The sequence below is a fragment of the Dipodomys spectabilis genome, unplaced genomic scaffold (genome assembly GCF_019054845.1).
Source record: "Dipodomys spectabilis isolate Male_0828 unplaced genomic scaffold, ASM1905484v1 ptg000002l, whole genome shotgun sequence".
NCBI lineage: Eukaryota > Metazoa > Chordata > Mammalia > Rodentia > Heteromyidae > Dipodomys > Dipodomys spectabilis.
The window spans coordinates 44,390,797-44,413,344 of record NW_024870679.1 but is presented as its reverse complement, the minus strand read 5'-3'; the positions used below and the strand labels follow the sequence as shown (position 1 = coordinate 44,413,344).

Here is a 22,548-nt window from a genome sequence, read left to right as displayed (position 1 = left end):
TCTTTCTTTTTGGGGTCCGGTTGTGGGGCCTGAACTCTGGGCCTGGGCGCTGTCCCTCAGCTCTTCAGCTCAAGGCTAGCGCTCTACCACTTGAGCCACAGCGCCACTTCCGGCTTTTTTCTTTTTTTGCTTATGTGGTGCTGAGGAATCGTACCCATGCATGCAAGGCAAGCGCTCTGCCACTGAGCCACCTTCCCAGCTCCTAAATTGGCAGATTTCTATGGTGTCATTATTTCTTCCTCCAGAAGGTTCTGTTTTCCTTGGTGTCTGTATGATCTGATTCCATTCAGGCTAATGGTGGTGTGACAGGCTAGAGCTCTCTGCTTGTAGTCTGTATCTTGGGAGATAGTATAAACTAGTGATTAAGAGTATACTCTCTCTGGTCATACAGATCTGGGTCCCAATGCAAGTTGTGCTACTAAACTAGTTCTACGACCTTAAGGTGTAATGTCTATGTGTATGTCTGTCCATAGAATGGTACTAATAACATGTACCTAAAAGCAAAGTTTGTAAGGTTTGAACGAGCAATGCATTTAACATGCTTAACACAATGAGTGACAGGTGTTTGGCTTTCAAAAAGACATCTAGCCAGGCACTGGTGGCTCATACCCATAATCCTAACTACTCAAGAGGCTAAGATCTGAGGATCACAGTTCAAAGCCAGCCCAGGCAGGAAAGTCCATGAGACTATTATCTCCACTAAACTACTCAGAAGAAGCCAGAAGTGGTGCTGTGGCTCAAGTGGTAAAGCCCTAGCCTTAAGCACAAAGAGTCTCAGGGACAGCACCCAGGCCCTGAGTTCAAACCCCAGGACTGGCAAAAACAAAAAACTTTCTAAACAACTTAAGAAAAGCTACAGCCTTTCTGGTTTTGCTGTGCTCTGTTTTTGAGAGTTCCTGACATATTTAGTAACTCGTGTTTACACGTTCATTCCACAGCTTTTGTCTGAGGTCATACCATATGAGAAGCTGGGTGGAAATTGATCCCTCTGTGCATTCATTCACAGTAGGGTTACTGATCAGACCAGTCTAGTAACTGATTCTAATAGGACCTATCTTCCTACTGACAATAATAACTTTAAAATGAAGCACTTGCCATATATGAAAGACACTTTGATGCCCACAACTATTCTACTACATAGGTAATATTCTCTGACCCCATTTTTCACATGGAAGGAGGAAAAGGAGAGGATCTGAAAGACCTAGGGCATCAGGCTGCCAAACTCATCCTCCTAACCAGTTGCTGGCCCATGCTCTCATCCTGCGAGTGGGGACAATATCAGAAACTTTGTGGGGCTTTATAAGATCAGGAGAAGAGGGAGGACTTTGGGGGAAAAAAAAGTATTATACCCACTAACCTTATAACAAAAATAGTAAAAAGTAGTTAGTTCATAGGGAGTTCAAGATAAAGCAAGATAGAACACGTAGGATTACAAAAGCTGAGAACCCCTTGACTGTTCCACTGTTTTAAAGTTAGTATGTATGCGGGAGAGGGAGCCAGAGCCACTATGACAGAATACCAGACATTGTAAACTAGTCGTTATGGAAGCTTTGAATGAAAACAGTATATCTTCTAGACCTTTGCATTCTCTTACATGACTAATTGGTCTCCAGGAGGCCATCCCTGTTCCCACAGGGCATACAGATGTTGCAGTCCTTGCCCCCATCCTCCTCCCCCCCTCCCCACACACACACACACAAAATTCAGCTTCAGTTTAACCTTTAACAGAAAGGAAGTGAGCTCTTTATGGGGTAACTTTTGTGAGCATTGCATATTGAATGCTGTCCCACATTTTAAGCAATAGCAAGACAGCTACCTTTGCCTCACTCTTTTTTTTTTTTTTTGGTCCGGTTGTGGGGCTTGAACTCTGGGCCTGGGCGCTGTCCATCAGCTCTTCAGCTCAAGGCTAGTGCTCTACCACTTGAGCCACAGTGCCACTTCTGGCTTTTTTCTTTTTGCTTATGTGGTGCTGAGGAATCGAACCCAAGGCCTCAGGCATGCAAGGCAAGCGCTCTACCACTGAGCCACCTTCCCAGCCCCGTCTCACTCCTGTACTCTTAAAAGCACTCACAAATTAGACCCTGTTACCTTTTGCTTATATTCCTCATTTTATAGAAGAGGAAAGTGGGGCCATGAAGTGATTTTTTTTAAGACTTGCACATTACAATGCCACAGCGAGCAAAAAATAGTTTTACTCTGGATAGCCTTGTGCCTGCCTCCCACTTAAAATATAAAGAGGAATTGTCACAAAGTCATCTGGAGAATTAGAAACCAGTGCAGTGACTTGCCTTCCTCTTCAGAAGGAAAGGGGTAGGTGCCCACAGCACTCCAGGGCCCCCTGCTGGTAGGGAGGCTCCTTGATATATGGAGTGCCTGATACTCCCCACTTAAACTTGCAAGTTTCATTCAATGCACAGTAAACTCACTGTCAGAGAGAAGATAAACTCCTTGCTGCATCACTCTTCCCTTATCAGATTATCCCAAGCCTATCACACTAGACCATCTGGGTTATAAAGGCCATAGAAAGATTGACGACATGGACATTATGGCCAAGAAACCAACATGTGCTTTAAGGCCAGACCTGGTGCTGCTTTCCCATTACCTTCTCTCCAAAACTCTGTGGCTCTTGCAAGGATAAGTTAGTAACTTCTCAGAGGTGTCTGACCTTGTAGTAGGGACTCTGCATAGCCCAGTGAGGGTATGACCTATGTGTACCTGCTGGATTGGTAGGAGCTGTTCACATTGTGTACTGAAGTACACATGGCAGTAAAGTTGTTCTTTTTTTTTTTTTTTTTTTTTCTGGTTGTGGGCCTGGGCGCTTTCCCTGCGCTCTTCAGCTCAAGACTAGTGCTCTACCTCTTGAGCCACAATACCACTTCCAGTTTTCTAGTGGTTTATTGGAGATGAGTCTCATGGACTTTCCTTCCCAGGTTGGCTTTGAACCGTGATCCTCAGATCTCAGCCTCCTGAGTAGCTAGGATTATAGGCGTGAGCTACCGGTGCCCAGCTTACGGTTGTTCTTATTTTTCTAGTTCTGATTTAACAGCCAGCCCTGGGTAGCCTTGGGCCTGCCCCCACTCAAAAATAGAACTAAAATTAAAATTGTCATCTAAAAAATAGAAAAACAGTGCTGAATGTAAATGTGTATAGAACTCTTTATCTGAAGGTGATTATCTAGATTGAAATATCCTCCAAAAATTTAAGAAAAGGAAAAAGACTTTTTCATTCTTTTGGGTGGTTTTCAGTCCTTCAGTAGAGAAAATGGAACCAGAAAAAATCCAGCTAAATGTTTTGTGTATGTTGTCCATTTATCTCCCCAACAACCCTATAAGGTATATGCTATTATTATCCTAATAATAGGAAACTTAAATTAAACAAGCTGTTTGAATTTTACACAGCTGTTTAGTGGTAGAGCCAGGTCTCAACCAATAAAGAATCCTCATAGATTCTCATATCCAAGTGCATTTTTCCTGATCTGGTCTCCTCTTGGCATCTCTCTACCTGCCTTAATCCTTGGAAGCTTTCTTTGAAGTGGTCCTACCATTTGTGCTTTTACATTGAAGTCGTGCATCTAATGAAAAAGTAGATCTGAAGAGCAGGGAGGGCCCTGGTGGGTCACATCTGGAATCAGAGGGTGAGATCTAAAGATCAGTGTTTATAGCCAGCCCCGACAGAAAAGTCTGCAAGACTAATTCTCCAATTAACCAGCAAAAATGACAGACTTGAGGCATGGCTCAAGTAGTAGAATACCTGCATGAATGAAAAAGCAGGTGAAAACATGAGGTCATATTCATATATATATATATATATATATATATGAATGTATATATGTGTATATATATATATTTTTTTTATTTTTATTTTTTTTAAGTACAACAGAGGCCTGGGAAGGTGGCTCAGCAGTAGAGTGCTTGCCTTGCATGCATGAGGCCCTGGGTTCGATTCTTCAGCACTACATAAACAGAAAAGGCCAGGAGTGGCACTGTGGCTCAAGTGGTAGAGCATTAACCTTGAGCTGAAGAGCTCAGGGACAGCACCCAGGCCTAGAGTTCAAGCTCCACGAGTGACCAAAAAAAAAAAAAGTACAATAAAAACAAATATTGACATAATTTTCTGTTGATTCACATTTCAAGTTTTCTGATTTGAACATGTCAAACTATATTTCTAGCAAGGAAAAGCATATATTAAGAAAAATTTCAGATTAAAAGATGGGGATTATTCTTCCTTGGAATTGTGTTGTTAAAAGCCTTTGAATGATGTGTGTTTGTTTTTTGGTGCTGGTCCTGGGGCTTGAACTCTGGGCCTGGGTGCTGTCCTTGAGCTTTCATGGTCAAGGCTAACACTCCACCACTTCAGCCAAGCTCCACTCCCAGATTTTTTGGTGGTTAACTGGAGATAAGAGTTTCACAGGTTTTCCTACCTGGACTGGCTTTGAACCATGATCCTTAGATCTCAACTCCCCAAGTAGCTAGGATTAAAATCATGAGTCACTGGCTCCCAGTATGATGAGTGTTCTTGTAGTATTGGAAGCATGACTTCTAGAACTTTCCATGATGAACCCCAAGTTAGCTAAACTACTCTACTGAGACCTAGTCCTTTTTTTCATCTTTAAATAGTTGTACAAGCAAGGCATGGTGACTCATGCCTGTAATCCTAGCTACTCAGGAGGCTGAGATTCAAGGATCATGGTTCAAAGCCAGCCCAAGCAGAAAGTCCATGAGACTCTTACCTCCAATTAACCACCAGAAAACCAGAAGTGGTGCTGTGGCTCAAGTGGTAGAGTGCTTGCCTTGAGCTGAAGAACTGAGGGAGAGTTCCCAGGCCTATAGTTCAAGCCCTACAAGGCCAAAAAAAAAAAAAAATAAAGTTGTACACAGTGTTGCTAATAACAACACTTCATAATTACAATGCATCTTGGTGATGTCACCCCTTGCAGCATTCTCACCTGTCCCTCTCAAGACATAGTCTTTTTTGGAACTTACTATTTATCCAGTTTTTTGTTGTTGTTGTTTTGCTGGCCATGGGGCCTGAACTCTAGGCCTGGGCACTGTCCCTCAGCTCTTCACCTCAAGGCTAGCACTCTACCACTTGAGCCACAGCGCCACTTCCGGCTTTTTCTGCTTATGTAGTGCTAAGGAATCAAACCCAGGGCCTCATGCATGCAAGGCAAGCACTCTACCACTGAGCCACCTTCCCAGCCCTATTTATCCAGTTTTTAAAACATACTTCTTTAAAGTTTCAAATGTTTTCACCTGTGACATTAAAGCCAGGTGCTGGTGGCTCATGCCTGTAGTCCTAGCTACTCAGGAGGCTGAGATCTGAGGATCACAGTTCAAAGCCAGCACGGGCAGAAAAATCTATGAGTCTCTGATCTCCAATAAAGCACTAGAAAACTGAAGTGGTACTGTAGCTCAAGAGGTAGAGTACAAGCCGGGCACTGGTGGCTCACGCCTGTAATCCTAGCTACTCAGGAGGCTGAGATCTGAGGATCGAGGTTCAAAGCCAGCCCAGGCAGGAAAGACCGTGAGACTCCTATCTCCAATAAACCACCAGAAAACCGGAAGTGGCGCTGTAGCTCAAGTGGTAGAGCGCTTGCCTTGAGCTGAAGAGCTGAGGGACAGCGCCCAGGCCTAGAGTTCAAGCCCCATGACCAACAAAAAAAAAAAAAAAGAGGTAGAGTACTTACCTTGAGCTGAAGAGCGCAGGGACAGCGCCCAGGCCTAGAGTTCAAGCCCCATGACCGACAAAAATAAATAAATAAATTACAAGCATGAAAAAATAAAGTTTCATAAGCCAAATAATTAAAATTAGTATTTGTAAAGCCTCCATGAAAATAATGTATTCTTGCTTCATGAACTGATATTTTCTTTTTATGTGCTTCATGTAGATGAATGGACAGAGGTGGACAGAAAACGAGGTATGCTATCTCTAGACTGCATGTATTCAGTCTGCATCCACAAGTAGTTCACCTAGTCCATTATCAGTGGGGCTTAAAGTAGGACCAATCTAAGTATTTCTAAGTAGGAATACAGGCATGAGTTCTTCTTTGGTGAGACATTAGGAAAACATGTGGATCTTTTACTTCAAAGAGATAACTCATTATATTAAGGTAAAACAAACTTTAACGACAGGGCCACATTGCATCTAAGGAAGCTTTCTGTCTTTCCAATTCCAAGCCTGGCAGGGACGACTAAGGCAGTAGCTCCACTCCTAGGCAGGTTGTCCTATCTGGGACTCCTAAAACTGCCAAAGAATTGTGTGTGCCAAAGAACTGCTTCAACATCAGTGACCCTTATACACACACAAGCCCTTCACCTTAGCACAGAGACACCTATTGAACAATGGAGAATAATGGAAGCATGTGGTTGCATGGCTGCCAGGATTGTGGGCAGAAAGCATGAGATCTTGCATGCAGGATGGCCTAATCTTGATAAGTGTTCAGTTTACCTCTCACTACAAGTAGCAACAAACCTGAAAAGATTATTGACTTCCCAGGGAAAAAAACACCTTTGCTTTTCTGTCTTTATATATCTCACATTCACCTTCCATCATTTGACACTTGGGTGTTGCTTGCGCCTATCATCAATTGTCCTCCATATTTTAAATGCTCTCATCACACCAGATATGCTGGAGAAGTGACATATATAACACCTAACAGCACATACATCAGAATGAAACAAACCCTATTTCAAATCTACCACCTGTGTGACCTTGGATTTAAAACTTTCTAAAAGTCCATTTTCTTCCTTGATAGAATTGAAGGTAACCATTTCAACTTGGCATTTAAATAAGATAATGTGAAAGTTCTGAGCCCATAACCTGGAATATGGGCAAGATTTAAAACATGATTGACTATCCAGTAAGATTTCCTAGCTTCTATGTCTTAACCTTGGCTCCAGATTGCATGTTACCATAAACAAGTGATTTTAGAACAAAGGTAATTGGTAAAAATTGGATTGCTTTCATCATTATTTTATCAGATTAGCTCAAAGAGAAGCCCAACTAAAGTGCTTGATACTTGTATTATATATTTCACAACCATCTGTTGACACTTCTCTTGAGCAATTTTTGGCCCATCCCAAAATTTCAAGTGGCAGAATTTCAGGTGTGAAGTATAACTCTTGCAAGGCATGCACTGTACCGCTGAGCTACCTTCCCAGCCCCTAAAGTATAACTCTTGAACTTTCATATACACAATTGAATCACTGAAGTTTAACTTAAGTTTAATGTAAGTCTGTTAATGTTGAGAGCCCAGCAATAGCAACCTTTCTGAGCTATCTGTGAAAAAATCCCTTTCCTCCTCAAGCTTAGCCTCTTCCTGATGAAATCTGGCTCAGGAAAAGGATGCAAAGCTCCTCTGAGTGCCAAAAACTAACCATAAGGCAGACAAATGATCTGACTAAGATCCTTAAACTAATCAGGTGTAAATGTGACATAGGCTACCTCTCTGAGACAACAATATGTCATCTCCTTCCTCTGTGTGCCTACGGTGTTTACCTCAGTATCTGGTACACAGCAAGCCTGTCTCAGCCAAGCACTAGGTGAACCAATGGTGAGAGGAAAATGCATTTACCTGAGTCTTCACACTGTCTGAACAATTAAATGTGAGGTAGGATCCCTAGGTTCTGTGGCCCAAGTATAAAACTTGCATTTTCTCTTTGGTGATGTATGTATACATGTTCAGCCCCAAGAGGTTGACCCTGACATCTTCTGCTCCCAGCAGGTAAGCCTCCTGTAGCTCTGGTATTGGAGCCATGGTGATAGAAAGCTTCTTCACTTCCCAGGAGAAAGGCTTCATTTTGCTTTTTGCTTTGCTGTAGAGCTAACAATCACCTTGGGGTTTTCTTCCTTTTCAAACTAATTGATATGTGACTAAGCTATTTTCCTAACCTGGCAAGGGCTTAAAGACCCTAGAGGAATGACTCAGCTCTTGGTGTGTGGAAAACTCTTCCCATTCTCTCCTCTAAAGGCATGTGTGCCTTTCCAGTTGTACCTGTTTCTTTGCAGATTCTACATATTATATATAGGCTATGGTTTAAAAAGAAAAAAGAAAGAATGATGAAAACAAAACCCAGTTTATTATAAGTCATTGCTTGTTTTGGTCAAAGATAAAGGCCAGGCTTGAGGCAAACCCAGAAGGGGTCTTGTGAGTCTGCATCGTCCTAATGGGGAAAGTGTTAGTACACTGTAAGAATGAGTGTGGCAGATGGAAATTGTCAGATATGAAGATGCCCATGTTGGCAATGGATCTAGTTCTTCCTTGCTGAATCTCAAACAGAAGGGAACAAGATGGAGTCTAGAAGAAACTCCAAAGGTCAAGGACAAGTTCAACACTTCTGTAAGGGGTTACATTCGGTTCTTTGGGTTAGTAGGAGGAGGGTGTACCTTCTCCCTCAGTCTAAAGCAATACCTTTTAAGATTTAAGTACAATCAGTCCTCACCTTTCCTATTCCCCATAAATATTTAAAGACTATCTATCTGGGGCTGGGAAGGTGGCTCAGTGGTAGAGTGCTTGCCTTGCATGCCTGAGGCCCTGGGTTCGATTCCTCAGCACCACATAAGCAAAAAAAGAAAAAAGCCAGAAGTGGCGCTGTGGCTCAAGTGGTAGAGCGCTAGCCTTGAGCTGAAGAGCTGAGGGACAGCGCCCAGGCCCAGAGTTCAGGCCCCACGACCGGACCCAAAAAAAAAAAAAAAAAGACTATCTATCTGGACACCAGTGGCTCATGACTATAATCCTGACAACTCAGAAGGCTAAAAACTGGAGGATCAGGGCTGGGAAGGTGGCTCAATGGTAGAGCGCTTGCCTTGCATGCCTGAGGCCCTGGGTTCGATTCCTCAGCACCACATAAGCAGAAAATAAAAAAGCTGGAAGTGGTGCTGTGGCTCAAGTGGTAGAGCGCTAGCCTTGAGCTGAAGAGCTGAGGGACAGCACCCAGGCCCAGAGTTCAGGCCCCACTTCCGGACAAAAAAAAAACACAAAAAACTGGAGGATCAGTTTGAAGCCAACACAGTCAGAAAATTCCAAGAGATTACATCTCAAAAATAACCATCACACCTTGACAGTGATTGGTTCCTCTTCCTCCCCTGCCAAGCCACCTGCCCTTTTTGGCTTTACAAAGGGCTGCTCTCTGTTAATAAACGAGTTTTCTACCTGCAAAAAAAATGAAAAATAAATAACCATCACAGTTGGGCACTAGTCACCCACATTTGTAATCCTAGTTAGTCAGAAGGCTGAGATCTGAAGATCCTGGTTCAAAGCTAGTGTGGGTAAGAAAATCCATAATACTGTTATCTCTAATTAAGCACCAGAAAACTGGAAGTGGAGCTGTTGTTCAAAATGGTAGAGTGCTAGACTTGAGCAAAAAAGCTCAGAAACAGTGCCCAGGCCCTGAGTTCAAGACCCACAACCAATAAATAAATAACCATCACCAGGACTGGAATCCACGAGCTGGTGGCTCACATCCATAATTCTAGCTACTCAAGAGGCTGAGATCTGAAGACCAAAGTTCAAAGCAGTCCTGCACACACATGTTCTCAAGATACTTATCTCCAGTTAACCAGTAAAAGAGCTAGAATTGGACATATGGCTCAAGTGGTAGAGTGCCAGCCATGAGTGAAAAAGCTGAGAATTTGACCCCACTCTGGGTTCAGGCTCCAGTACCAGCGAGCACGCGCACACACACGCGCGCGTGCGCACACACACACACACACACACACACACACGCTGGACTGGAACATGGCTAAGTAGTAGAGTTTCAGTAAAGCAAGCAAGCCATGCAAGTGCAAGGCCCTGAGTTCAAATGCTGGTGCCATCAAGAAAAAAAAAATAATAATAAGGCTGTTCCTGAGCCTTCAGCACTTCTGTTGATTACTTACAGGTAGTGTCTTCCTACTTCTATATTGCCTTCCCTCCCTAAAGATACATGGCCACAGCCATTCACCTGGTATGTCCTTTGTATTCAGCAATAGGAGGAGTTTAGGTCTTTTAGGAATAATCACTCAGGTTTAATAGCTAATTTTCTATATAATTATTTTAAGTAACCTATTTTTCTTTCAAATTGTAATTAGTATATGTCACCTTTAAGACAGAACATCTGGATTAATTAAGACTAATCTAACCAGGCACTGATGGCTCACACCTGTAATCCTAGCTACTCAGGAGGCTGGCATCTCAGGATTACAGTTTAAAGCTACTTTGAGCATACAAATCCGTGAAACTCTTACGTCTAATTTACCAGCAAAATGCCTCAAGTGAAGCTGTGTTTCAAGTGATAGAGTACCAACCTTGAGATAAACAGGAATGTGAAGCTCTGAGTTCAAGGCCTAGTACAAGTATACATACATATACAAGAATCATTAAAAGCCAAGCACACCTATTCCTGTTTCTCATATCAGAGGGTTTTACTGGCCCTTCACTAGTGATAATTGAGTAGTACAAAATATCTAAATGAGGCTGGGAATGTGGCTTAGTGATATAGTGCTTGTCTAGTATGCATGAAGCCCTGGGCAATTCCTCAGTATCACATAAACAGAAAAAAACAGAAGTGGCACTGTGGCTCAAGTGGTAGAGTGCTAACCTTGAGCAAAAGAAGCTCAGGGACAGTGCCCTAGTCCTGAGTTCAAATCCCAGGATTGGCAAAAAAAATAAAATCTGAATGAAGACCTAAAATTATATGCATGTTGGTTTTTATACTACTAATTTAGTCACACCAGGTAGAAATTTTCATTAAACAGCAATATGAGACATATTGCTACAGTGAAAATCAATTTTAGAAATTCAGACATCCTAAAATAGCTCTATCTGAAACATGTCTCATAGAAATATTAAAAATGTTTTCATCTCTAACCAGTACCTATAACTACTTTCATAAAATGTTTCTCCAAAAAGTCAATTATCATTATTTGTCCCATTTTTATGAAATCTAATATTAAGTAAAAATGTATAGGTTTGCTTTTTAAAAAACAAGTGTGTGCTGTTTCTCAAAATTTAAGGAAATGCCCTAATCTAAAATGCGTCTAGGAATCTTTTTTAAAAAATGAATAAGTGAATGAATGAGTCAAGGGAAATAATGTTTGTGAAAGTGGTCTGTAAATTCTGAAGCACAACCTTCTTAAGACATCATGGATATTTGCATGAAATGGTGTCATAAAGCACTACTAAACCCTGTTTCCTAATGGGACACTACTGCTTTGTCACCAGGGAGCCAATTTCACCAGGCACATAGTGCCTCAACTCTTATCTATGCCTGCTCCCCAATTCAAACCCAGAGAGCACTTCTGAATAAGGCTTCCTCCTTCTGCACCTTCCTCACTCAGCTAGATTCTCTCTTGTCCCCACAGTTCTGAATGACATCATTTCGACCATGTTCAATAGAAAGTTTATGGAGGAACTGTTCAAACCTCAAGAGCTCTACTCCAAGAAGGCCCTGAGGACTGTTTATGACCGCCTGGCTCATGCTTCCATTATGAGACTGAACCAGGCCAGCATGGATAAGGTGAGCAGACAGCTACTCAGTTGGTTTAGCTGCATTTCTTTTTTTTTTTTTTTTTTGGGTCCGGTCATGGGGCCTGAACTCTGAGCCTGGGCGCTGTCCCTCAGCTCTTTTAGCTCAAGGCTAGTGCTCTACCACTTGAGCCACAGCGCCACTTCCGGCTTTTTTTCTTTTTGCTTATGTGGTGCTGGGGAATCGAACCCAGGGCCTCATGCATGCAAGGCAAGCGCTCTACCACTGAGCCACCTCCCCAGCCCCATAGCTGCATTTCTTATACCCTTCTGGATGGTCCTAGACTAGGATCAGATAAAATGACCTAAGCAATGATGCCTTGCAAGAAATAAAAACTTGTAAATCTTGCCAGGCACCAGTGGCTCACACCTATAATCCTAGCTACTCAGGAGACTGAGATCTGAGGATCATGGTTCAAAGCCAACCTGGGCAGGAAACTCCATGAGACTCTTATCTCCAATAAACCACTGTAAAGTGGTGCTGTGGCTCAAGAGGTAGAGCACTCACCTTGAGCTGAAGAGCACAGGGACAGTACCCAAGCCCAGAGTTCAAGCCCCATGACTAGGAAAAAAAAAAAAAAAAAACCTTGTGAATCTTAGTGGTAGTTGAGTTTTTGAGTTGGGAAGAACCTTGGAAGTCACCTTCATCAACCTCTCTATTGTAGCTTTTATCATACCACCTGCCTAAAGAGAATCCTGCTTTTCATGCCAGCATTTATGAGCCAGAGAGCATATGCCACCCAATACAAGCACGCAGTACCCAAAACATCAATTTGAGGGGGAAGTGGAAGAGAGGGGAAAAAAGGGTAGTTGGGAGAGAGTAGATATAATCCAAGTATAACATACACATATATGGAAATGTCATGAAGACTATTAATACATACAATGCATATGCATTCATAATTGTAATCTTTAAAAAGCAAAAAAATAAATATTTTGCCAGGTGCTGGTGGCTCATGCCTGTAATCCTAGTTACTCAGGAGGCTGAGATCTACCAGCCTAGGCAGAAAAGTTCCTATAAGACTCATATCTCCCGTGGAAAAAATTATATTAAGTGAAGTAAGCCAGGCCCAAAGAAACAGAGGTCCCATGGTTTCCCTTATTTGCAACATCTAGTATATGTCTGAATCAAGCAGAAAAGGTCAGGTAAGTTTATGTTAGGGAAATGAATTCTAAGATATATATTCAAATGTTTTTTTTTCTTTCATGTGATTGTTTCTAACACATTTATAAGATTATTTCTTTGTTGCGTTGTATGACCCTCCTCCACAGTATAACCCCTGCTTTCACTGTATTTGATGTCGGTATAATTTGTGGAGGGGAAGGGGAAAAACAAATCATTTAAATAGGGATACAGATGGGCCCATTGCAACAATGAGATGTACAAGTCATTATGTCGAAAACAAACTTTACAACTTTGGTGGGGGGGAGGGGGATTGGGGGGGCAGGGGGAGGATGGGAAGGGGAAAACAAAGGAGGAGGCTACAATGCTTGATAAGAAATGTACTCATGGGCTGGGAAGGTGGCTCAGTGGTAGAACACTTGCCTTGCATGCCTGAGGCCCTGGGTTCGATTCCTCAGTACCACATAAGCAAAAAGAAAAAAGCAGGAAGTGGCACTGTGGTTCAAGTGGTAGAGCACTAGCCTTGAGCTGAAGAGCTGAGGGGCAGTGCCCAGGCCCAGAGTTCAAGCCCCATGACCGGACCCCCCCCCAAAAAAGAAATGTACTCATTATCTTGCCCATGTAATTGTAACCTCTCTGTACAGTATTTTCACAATAAAAAAAAAAGACTCATATCTCCAACTAACCATCAAAAATTGGAAGTGGTGCTGTGGCTCAAGTGGTAGAGCACTAGACTTGAGCTCAGAGATACTCAAGGACAGGGCTCAGGCCCTGAGTTCAAACCCCACAATGACAAAAACAAATGACAACCAAAAAAAAAAAACCTACTAACTTATTTGCAACAAATAGCTCTGCAGTAAGAAAACCAGGCCTTTTTTTTTCTAAAGCAAATCTGAAATGCGCAGCCTTGACTTATAATATGAATATGCCTATTTCTTTGGGGAAACAAATTACCAGGGCAGTCTGATTGTGTATGGGTGTATACTCACACACACACAACACACTGGTCCTGGGGCTTGGGCTCACTAAGGCCTGGGCACTGTCTCTAAGCTTCTTTTGCTAAAGGCTAGCACTCTACCACTTTGGCCACAGTGCTGCTTCCAGCATTTTCTGAGTAGTTTATTGGAAATAAAAAGTCTCACAGAAGCCGGGCGCTGGTGGCTCACTCCTGTGTAATCCTAGCTACTCAGGAGGCTGAGATCTGAGGATCGCGGTTTAAAGCCAGCCCAGGCAGGAAAGTCTATGAGGCTCTTATCTCCAATAAACCAATAGAAAACTGGAAGTGGCGCTGTGGCTCAAGTGGTAGAGCGCTTGCCTTGAGCTGAAGAGCTCAGGGACAGCGCCCAGGCCCAGAGTTCAAGCCCCACGACCGACCAAAATCAAAAAAAACTCTCACAGACTTTCCTACCTGGCTAGCTTCCAACTGTGATCCTCAGATCTCAGCCTTCTGAATAGCTAGGATTATAGGCATGAGCCACCAGTTCCATGCTAGAACAGTCTGGTTTTTAAATACTAATTCCACACAATTGAAAGGATAGATGAAGCTGTTCAGAAAGATTTAGAATAATTTATGTAGATATTCTATCACTAGGAAACGAGAACTAAAGCCCCACTTGTTACTCTCATTTGTTAAGTCATTGTTTGACTTCCTTTCAAAGAGTGCAGCATGGGAAAGAGGAGGAAACAGCTTCACTCCTCTCCACCTATAACCTATCTAACCATGAGAAAAACACCAAAGATATTGTCACACTACCAAATATCTAATCCATATTCAAAACTGCCAAAGTCATCAAAATTAAGGCAAGTCAGAGAAAACCTCATAGACAAGAAGAGACCTGGAAAACACAAAGATTAAATGTAATGTGATGTCCTTGATAGTATCCTAGAACACAAATAGGAGAGAACTAATGAAATTCTAATAAAGCATATACACTTTAGTTAATTTAGAAAATAATAATTATTGCGCCATTTTGTTTTTTTCTATACAGGTTATTTCATTCATATGTTTTTTTCATTTGTTTGTTTGTTTTGTCGGTCATGGGGCTTTAACTCTGGGCCTGGGCACTGTCCCTGAGCTCTTCAGCTCAAGGCAAGCGCTCTATCACTTGAGCCACAGCGCCATTTCCAGCTTTCTGGTGGTTAATTGGAAATAAAGAGTCTCACAGACTTTCCTGCCTGGGCTGGCTTTGAACCATGTTCCTCAGACCTCAGCCTCCTGAGTAGTTAGGATTACAGGTGTGAACCACTAATGCCCAGCATTAATGTTATGTATAGTGACATAAAATATGTAATTTATATATATATATATACATATGTAATTTTTTAATTACAAGGACTGATAATAATAACAACACATAATAGATGTGAAAAATCAACAGTTACTCATTCCTCAAGGAGCCAGATTACCTTTAACTGGGCTTGCTTACCTCCTGCCATTTTCCTTTGGAAAGTTGATGATCTCCTTGACTCCATTTCCTTACCTAATATCAAGGTGGCCCCTTTCTCAGCCTGCCCAGAAAGCTAGAAGGCATTTCCTACTCCACATCATGACTGGCCGCAGACCTGTCATGGAGCCAAGAGTATCAAAGAGAAGGACTAAGAAATCACATGTGCCGGGATAGGAAGGTGGCTCAGTGGTAGAACGCTTGCCTTGCATGCTCGAGGCCCTGGGTTCAATTCCTCAGTACCACATAAGCAGGAAAAAAAAGCCGGAAGTGGCGCTGTGGCTCAAGTGGTAGAGCGCTAGCCTTGAGCTGAAGAGCTGAGGGACAGTGCCCAGGCCCAGAGTTCAGGCCCCATGACCGGACCCAAAAAAAAAAAAAGAAATCACATGTGCCAACCAACCAATATGTCAAAATCAAGCCCAACTGACAGAAAGCCAGGGGTACTGACAATAGGGTGTGAAGATTAAAGGCCAATCATTTTATATTTTAATCCTGCCCCATCCATGCCCTGTTTCTCCTGTCCTCCTTCCCCAGACTTCCTTACCTCCTTCTCTCAGGCACTGGGCCCAACATGCTTTTTGAACTTCCTTCATCCTCATTCCCCTAATCTAGTTGGTACTCAGCAGGTACTGAAAACTTGCTTTCTAAAAACCCATGGTCCTCCCTTCCCTACTTTTCCATTCCCAACACTGCTCTTCTAGGCATTAATTCTGGACCTCTAATATTTCTTTTTTTTTTTTTTTTGGAGTCCGGTCATGGGGCCTGAACTCTGGGCCTGGGCGCTGTTCCTCTGCTCTTCAGCTCAAGGCTAGCGCTCTACCACTTGAGCCACAGTGCCACTTCCAGCTTTTTTTTCTTTTTTTTGCTTATGTGGTGCTGGGAAACCGAACCCAGGGCCTCATGCATGCAAGGCAAGCGCTCTACCACTGAGCCACCTTCCCAGCCCCTAATATTTCTTTTGTTTGTATAATTACTAGATATTGATTCATACCAACTAGAAACTAGGTACTAGAGACTCCCCCTAATGTCAGTCTCTTTTCTCCATTCTTACCACCAGATAACTAATCTCATTTAATCACCAGTATTTATCATCTCAACTTAGAAATGTCAGAGAGAGAGAGAGAGTGTGTGTGTGTGTGTTGTGTGTGTGTCAGTCCCGGGGCCTGAAGTCAGGGACTGGGCTCTGTCCCTGGGCTTTTTTTTTTTCCTCAAAGTTAGCTCTCTGCTACTTGGCCACAGCTCCACTTCTGGCTTTTTTTGGTAGTTAATTGGAGATCAGAGTCACAGATCTTCCTGCCTGGGCTGGCTTTGAACCTCAATCTTCAAGAAGACTCAGCTTCTTGAAGAACTAGGTTTACAGGTGGGAGCCACCGGTGCCTGGCCTGTGCCTGTCTTTCAAAAACATTTAATATTCTAGGGCTGGGAAGGTGGCTCAGTGGTAGAGTACTTGCCTTGCATACCTGAGGCCCTGGGTTCAATTCCTCAGCACCACATACACAGAAAAAAGCCAGAAGTGGCACTATGGCTCATGTGGTAGAGCGCTAGCCTTGAGCTGAAGAACTGAAGGACAGCACCCAGGCCCAGAATTCAAGCCCCATGACTGACAAAAAACTGAACAAAAAATTTAACATTCCAGCTTTTCCTTACCCAATTGGGTTTTTTTGTTGTTGTTGTTTGTTTGTTTTTGGTCTGAGATCATCAGGACTTGAATTCAGTAGTTGAAACTTTTTAATCATTGGCTAGTGCACTACCAACTGAACCAAGACTCCGACACCTTACTTACCCAATTCTGTCTCCCTGAATCTCCAACATACACTGTCCTCAAGCCATTTGTCTCTTTCTCCCAGGAAAATCACATACATATTGCTACCTCCTGATCATCACCCACTCCTTTCCCCTCAGCCAGTCTACACCCTGTGATTTCTGCAGGTCTATATCAGGACTACTTCTGCCATAAAGCCTGTCTCAGATACCTTATTCTCCCCTCTGAGCCTTTGTATCACATATGGAGCTTGTTGCTATCTTAGTGGTTTTCATCATGTAAAAAGTGTTCTGAGTTGTACAACTTTCCATTTGCCCCTTTGACACATATCGTCTGTCTCAGCAACCTGTCCTTTGTCCTCTCAGCAACCCCGCAATGTTGATTTAGGGAGTGCTTTTTATAGATGAGAAAACTCAGACTCAGAGAGGTTAAGAAACTTGGCCAGGACTAGGAATATGGCTCAGAGATAGAATGCCTGCCTAACATACACACACACACACACACACAAACACACACACACACACACACACACACACACACACGAGGGAAGGAATGGGAAAGAAAGGAGGGAGAAAGGAAGGAGAGACAAACTTAGCCAGGGCCATACAGAAAGTAAACAGCAATGGAGTCCTTGAGTTCAGGTGGGTGTTCCACCTCCAAATCCAGTGCCATAGTACCACTGCTACCAGTGTTGTATATGGTTTCAGCAGTATACGATGTGAGATGACCAGAAATCCTGGTTTTCTCCTGTTCTGCCTTTTTTACAAACAGCATGCCCTTTCTCTCAGATGTGGTCACTTAAGCTGTGTGGTGGATCCAGAGGTAATTATCAGTAAATACTTGGCTGAGTCGTTGCTGACAGTTCTGATATCTGCTTTTAGATCCCACTTACTTTGTTTGTGTGTGGTTGACAGCTCTACGACCTGATGACCATGGCTTTCAAATACCAAGTATTGCTGTGTCCCCGTCCCAAAGATGTGCTGCTGGTCACTTTCAATCATTTAGATGCCATCAAGGGATTCATCCAAGACTCCCCAACCATCCTGCATCAAGTGGATGAGACTTTACGGCAGCTTACAGAAGTAAGACTATCACCAATTTATTGCCTCTCAGCCCCAACATTTATTTCCATTGCACTGTAAGAGCAGGTACGTTCTAGGAGGGAGAACAGAGTGAGCAGTGACAAAGGCTGTCACTCTCCCAAAAAATTCTAAAAGCCAACAATAGGCATTCTCAGGCCTCCAGCTGCCACCTTCGTAACTAGAATGAAGAGATATAAAGCATCTCCTTTTTCTCCTGACTTTTCTGAAAGGGAACTAGTGGTGGGTATCTGCTAAATCTTGAGAAACAGCTTCTCTAGGTCTGTGGAGAATGGAAAACTCAAAGTGCATCCCCATACACTACAGCACAGCATGGTCTGACTAATGGGGAGGGTGCCTACTGGCAATCCCACTTCTGCTCCTCCTTTCTGGTCTGGTCCCACCCCTGAGCATCCTGACCCTGACTGTTCATACTGCTCTCTCCCTGAGAAAGTTAAGTGTTTCTCTCTGGCTTGCCTTTGACAGACATATGGGACTCTCTCTGCTGGAGAGTTCCAGCTGATCCGACAGACACTCCTCATCTTCTTCCAAGACCTGCATATTCGGGTAAGTAAGAGGGCAACCAAGCCCCCTCTGCCACCGGCAACTGCTGACCTCGGGACATATGGATCAACAGGGCAGACAGGGACTGAGATTTTGCCTAGCTGGTAACATGTGACATGGTTTGAATCCATGATGATAAGCACTCACATAATACATCTCAGCAATTTTTAAACCACAGGAAACAATGATAGTACCGATCTCTCCCAGTTACATTATGAGTTTCTTTGAAATATGGTTATGTCTCTTGCTTCTGCCAAAAAAATGTGTTCTTATGCACCAGGCTAATCTCAATCCCAAACCTTTTCTTTACTTCCTCAGCATCAGGTACTGTCCAGAGGCTGCCTTCCAACCCATAAACCTCTCACCTTCCCTGAACTTTCATGCTTCATAAATCTGCCTTCACTTCCTCTCCCCTTGCCTATCTCCAAGCCTTCCTCCTCCTGCTTCCACCTATCCTCTGTTCTTTTTTTTTTTGCCGGTTGTGGGGCCTGAACTCTGGGCCTGGGCACTGTCCCTCAGCTCTTCAGCTCAAGGCTAGCGCTCTACCACTTGAGCCACAGTGCCACTTCCGGCTTTTTCTGCATATGTGGTGCTGAGGAATCGAACCCAGGGCCTCATGCTTGCAAGGCAAGCACCCTACCACTGAGCCACCTTCCCAGCCCCTATCCTCTGTTCTTGAGGGATTTCTTTCCTCCCTGCTTTGGCTACCAACTTCTATGCCTATGACATCTGACTCTAACTTCTACTCTACTCTTGCTTCTCTCCCCCACCCCCACAGCTCCACCTACTTGATGAAATCCCAGCAAGACTCCCACCAGGGCCTCTACCTCCTTGGCTGTGACTACTCTAATCTCCACAATTCAAGTGCTGCCTGACTTTCTTGTTTCTTCTGAGGCCACTGCCTTCCCCCCACTCACTTGGCTCAGAACTAGTGTCATTTTTTTATTCCTCTTCTCTGATCTTCATTCAGTTGCTTCTAAGGCATATAAAGCCTCCTTCCATAGCCACCCTCTGCTCCATTCCTGCTGCCTCCAGCCTACCTAGGGTTGAAATATTTCTCCCCCTTTTGTCTTTACTTTTTTCCTTTTTTTTCCTTTTTTTTTTGGTCAGTCATGGGGCTTGAACTCCAGGCCCGGGCACACTGTCCCTCAGCTCTTCAGCTCAAGGCAAGCACTCTACCACTTAAGCCACAGTACCACTTTGGTTTTCTGGTGTTTTACTGGAGATAAGAGTCTCACAGGGCTGGGAAGGTGGCTCAGTGGTAGAGCGCTTGCCTTGCATGCCTGAGGCCCTGGGTTCGATTCCTCAGCACCACATAAGCACAAAGAAAAAAGCCGGAAGTGGTGCTGTGGCTCAAGTGGTAGAGCGCTAGCCTTGAGCTGAAGAGCTGAGGAACAGCGCCCAGGCCCAGAGTTCAGGCCCCATGACTGGACTCAAAAAAAAAAAAGAGTCTCACAGACTTTCCTGCCCAGGTTGGCTTTGAACCTGGATCCTCAGATCTCAGCCTCTTGAGTAGCTAGGATTACAGGCATGAGCCACCAGCACCCAGCAAAACTTTGTAATTGGGGTTGGGGGGGTGGGGAAGGTTATTATTGTTTGTGCCAGTTCTGGAGCTTGAACTCAGGGCTTTTTCTGTTTATGTGGTACTGAGGAATTGAACCCAGGGCTTCATGCATGCTAGGCAAGCTCTCTACCACTAAGCCACATTCCCCCTTCTTTTTCTTTTCTTTTTTTTTTTCTTGTGGTACCTAAGTTTGAACTCAGGGGCTTCATATTTACTCGGCTTGCTTGCTCTGCTAGGATTCTATTACTTAAGCCATGACTCAAGCCTGGATTTTTGCTGGTTATTTTGGAGAGTGAGTCTCATACTTTTTTGTCTGCATTGACTTTGAACCATGATCCTCCAGATCTCAGCCTCCAGAGAAGCTAGGGTTATAGGTATGAGCCACCAGCACCTGGCTTGCTTATTTGTTTGTTTGCTAGGGCTGAGGCTATGCAAAGCCCTCCATCATGGGCAACAGCCCCAGCCTGGGTTCACATATTTCTTGCCCACTATACCCCAAATTACCTTCTTTCTCCTGCCATGACTAAACAATTCTGTACCTCTTTAAAAGCACATTTCAGAGCTTCTAAATTCAGGCCTGTCTCTCTTGAACAGGACTCTGGTCCTATTGAATTTAGCAAACTCTCATGGGAAAGATGGTAGGATTTTACAAAATAACCAAGGCTCTACAGTTAGATACTCATTGTGTTTAAATCCAAACATATGGTTGTGACTTTGGGCAAATTATTTCTCTTGAGCCTTAGTTTCTTGCCTAAAAAAATAGATATTACAATATCTAATTTACTTTGCTGGCGAGATTAAATGGAGTAGCATATACAACGTTCATGCATATGGTATAGAGTGCTTTGGGAAAGACATGAAAGAAACTGATCATAGTAGTTACAGAGAGGCTTTGTCATTATACCCCCTTGTGAACCTGTGCATTTGTAACACAGTCAACTTAAAGAAGACAAAGAAGAAAAGTGTATAGTGCCTGATTTTATTTCCTTTCCACAGACTCAGGAACACAAATTGATTTCAATTCTAATGTCAATTTTTTTTTTTTTGGTCGGTCATGGGGCTTGAACTCTGGGCATTAGCGCTGTCCCTGAGCTTTTCAGCTCAAGGTGAGTGCTCTGCCGCTTGAGCCACAGCACCACTTCTTTCCTGCCCATGCTGGCTTTGAACCACTGTCCTCAGATCTCAGCCTCCTGAGTAGCTAGGATTTACAGGCATGAGCCATCGGTGCCCGGCTCAATTTTATTTTTAATGCTCATAAATTTGGCTGTATTCACTATGGATGGAACAATGACATCAATATAAATTAAGATCTCGAATCATCATGTATTAAAATTTTCAAAAGTACAAATAATACTGTTTCACAATAAATTTAAAAATCATTGTTAAGCCAGGCACCCGTGGCTTATGCCTGTAATCCTAGCTACTCAGGAGGGTGAGATCTGAGGATCACTGTTCAAAGCCAGCCAGGGCAGGAAAGTCCATGAGACTTTTTTTTTTTTTGGGGGGGGGGGTCCGGTCGTGGGGCTTGAACTCTGGGCTTGGGCGCTGCCCCTCAGCTTTTCAGCTCAAGGCTAGTACTCTACCACTTGAGCCACAGCTCCACTTCTGGCTTTTTTCTTTTTGCTTATGTGGTGCTGAGGAATCGAACCCAGGGCCTCATGCATGCAAGGCAAGCCCTCTACCACTGAGCCACCTTCCCAGCCCCCCATGAGACTCTTATATCCAATAAACCACTAGAAAACCAGAAGTGACGCTATGGCTCAATTGGTAGAGCACTCGCCTTGAGCTGAAGAGCTGAGAGATAGCGCCCAAGCCCAGAGTTCAAGCCCCACGACCGGCCAAAAAAAAAAAAAATCATTGTTAAAATATGGAAAATTCCACAGAGTAGTAGGCAAGTTTTATGGATTACAGTAATACAAAGAACCGTATTGATTTCTCATACTGATAAAATTAAATGTATTATTATGAACACTGGCCTAATAACAATTCTATATCAAAATCATTAAAATGTTTGAAGCCACAAGATGCATTTAGCTTTCATTTCTAACTGAGCAGGCAATGAAACATCCAAATGTTTATCAAGAGAAATAGAAGTCACATGTCCAGACAATAACCTGTCAATGATCTTTAACATCTGGAAAGGTTCCCCTGTTTTGTCTTTAATGGTATTTCTTTTTTTTTTTTTTTTGGGTCCAGTCGTGGGGCCTGAACTCTGGGCCTGGGCGCTGTCCCTCAGCTCTTCAGCTCAAGGCTAGCGCTCTACCACTTGAGCCACAGCACCACTTCCGGCTTTTTTCTTTTTGCTTATGTGGTGCTGAGGAATCGAACCCAGGGCCTCAGGCATGCAAGGCAAGCGCTTTACCACTGAGCCAACTTCCCAGCCCCTGTCTTTAATGGTTTTTCTACTTAAATGCAATTTGTGATTGCCTATACATATTTTCTGTTTTCAAAATAGTATTGTTTTTAGAGTTATTAGCAAAATCAAGTCAAGAAAACACAGTTCTATTCT

The 22,548-nt window shown here is 43.3% G+C and overlaps 1 protein-coding gene and 1 non-coding gene across 5 annotated transcripts in view; one reads left to right on the top strand and one right to left on the bottom strand.

Annotated features, from left to right (window-relative positions):
- Oscp1 (organic solute carrier partner 1) overlaps positions 1-22,548 on the top strand; it is a 38,512-nt gene that overhangs the window by 1,670 nt on the left and 14,294 nt on the right. For 2 of the 4 annotated variants that reach the window (XM_042678888.1, XM_042678870.1), the window contains exons 2-5: positions 5,888-5,917; positions 11,341-11,495; positions 17,747-17,914; positions 18,398-18,478. In XM_042678888.1, coding sequence (XP_042534822.1) covers positions 5,888-5,917; positions 11,341-11,495; positions 17,747-17,914; positions 18,398-18,478 — 434 coding nt within the window. The remainder of the gene's footprint in view (positions 1-5,887; positions 5,918-11,340; positions 11,496-17,746; positions 17,915-18,397; positions 18,479-22,548) is intronic. The other 2 variants (XM_042678879.1, XM_042678864.1) reach the window with 2 other exon arrangements.
- Positions 11,675-11,743, bottom strand: Trnaa-ugc. The gene has a single exon. It is a non-coding gene; the product is annotated as a tRNA-Ala (tRNA).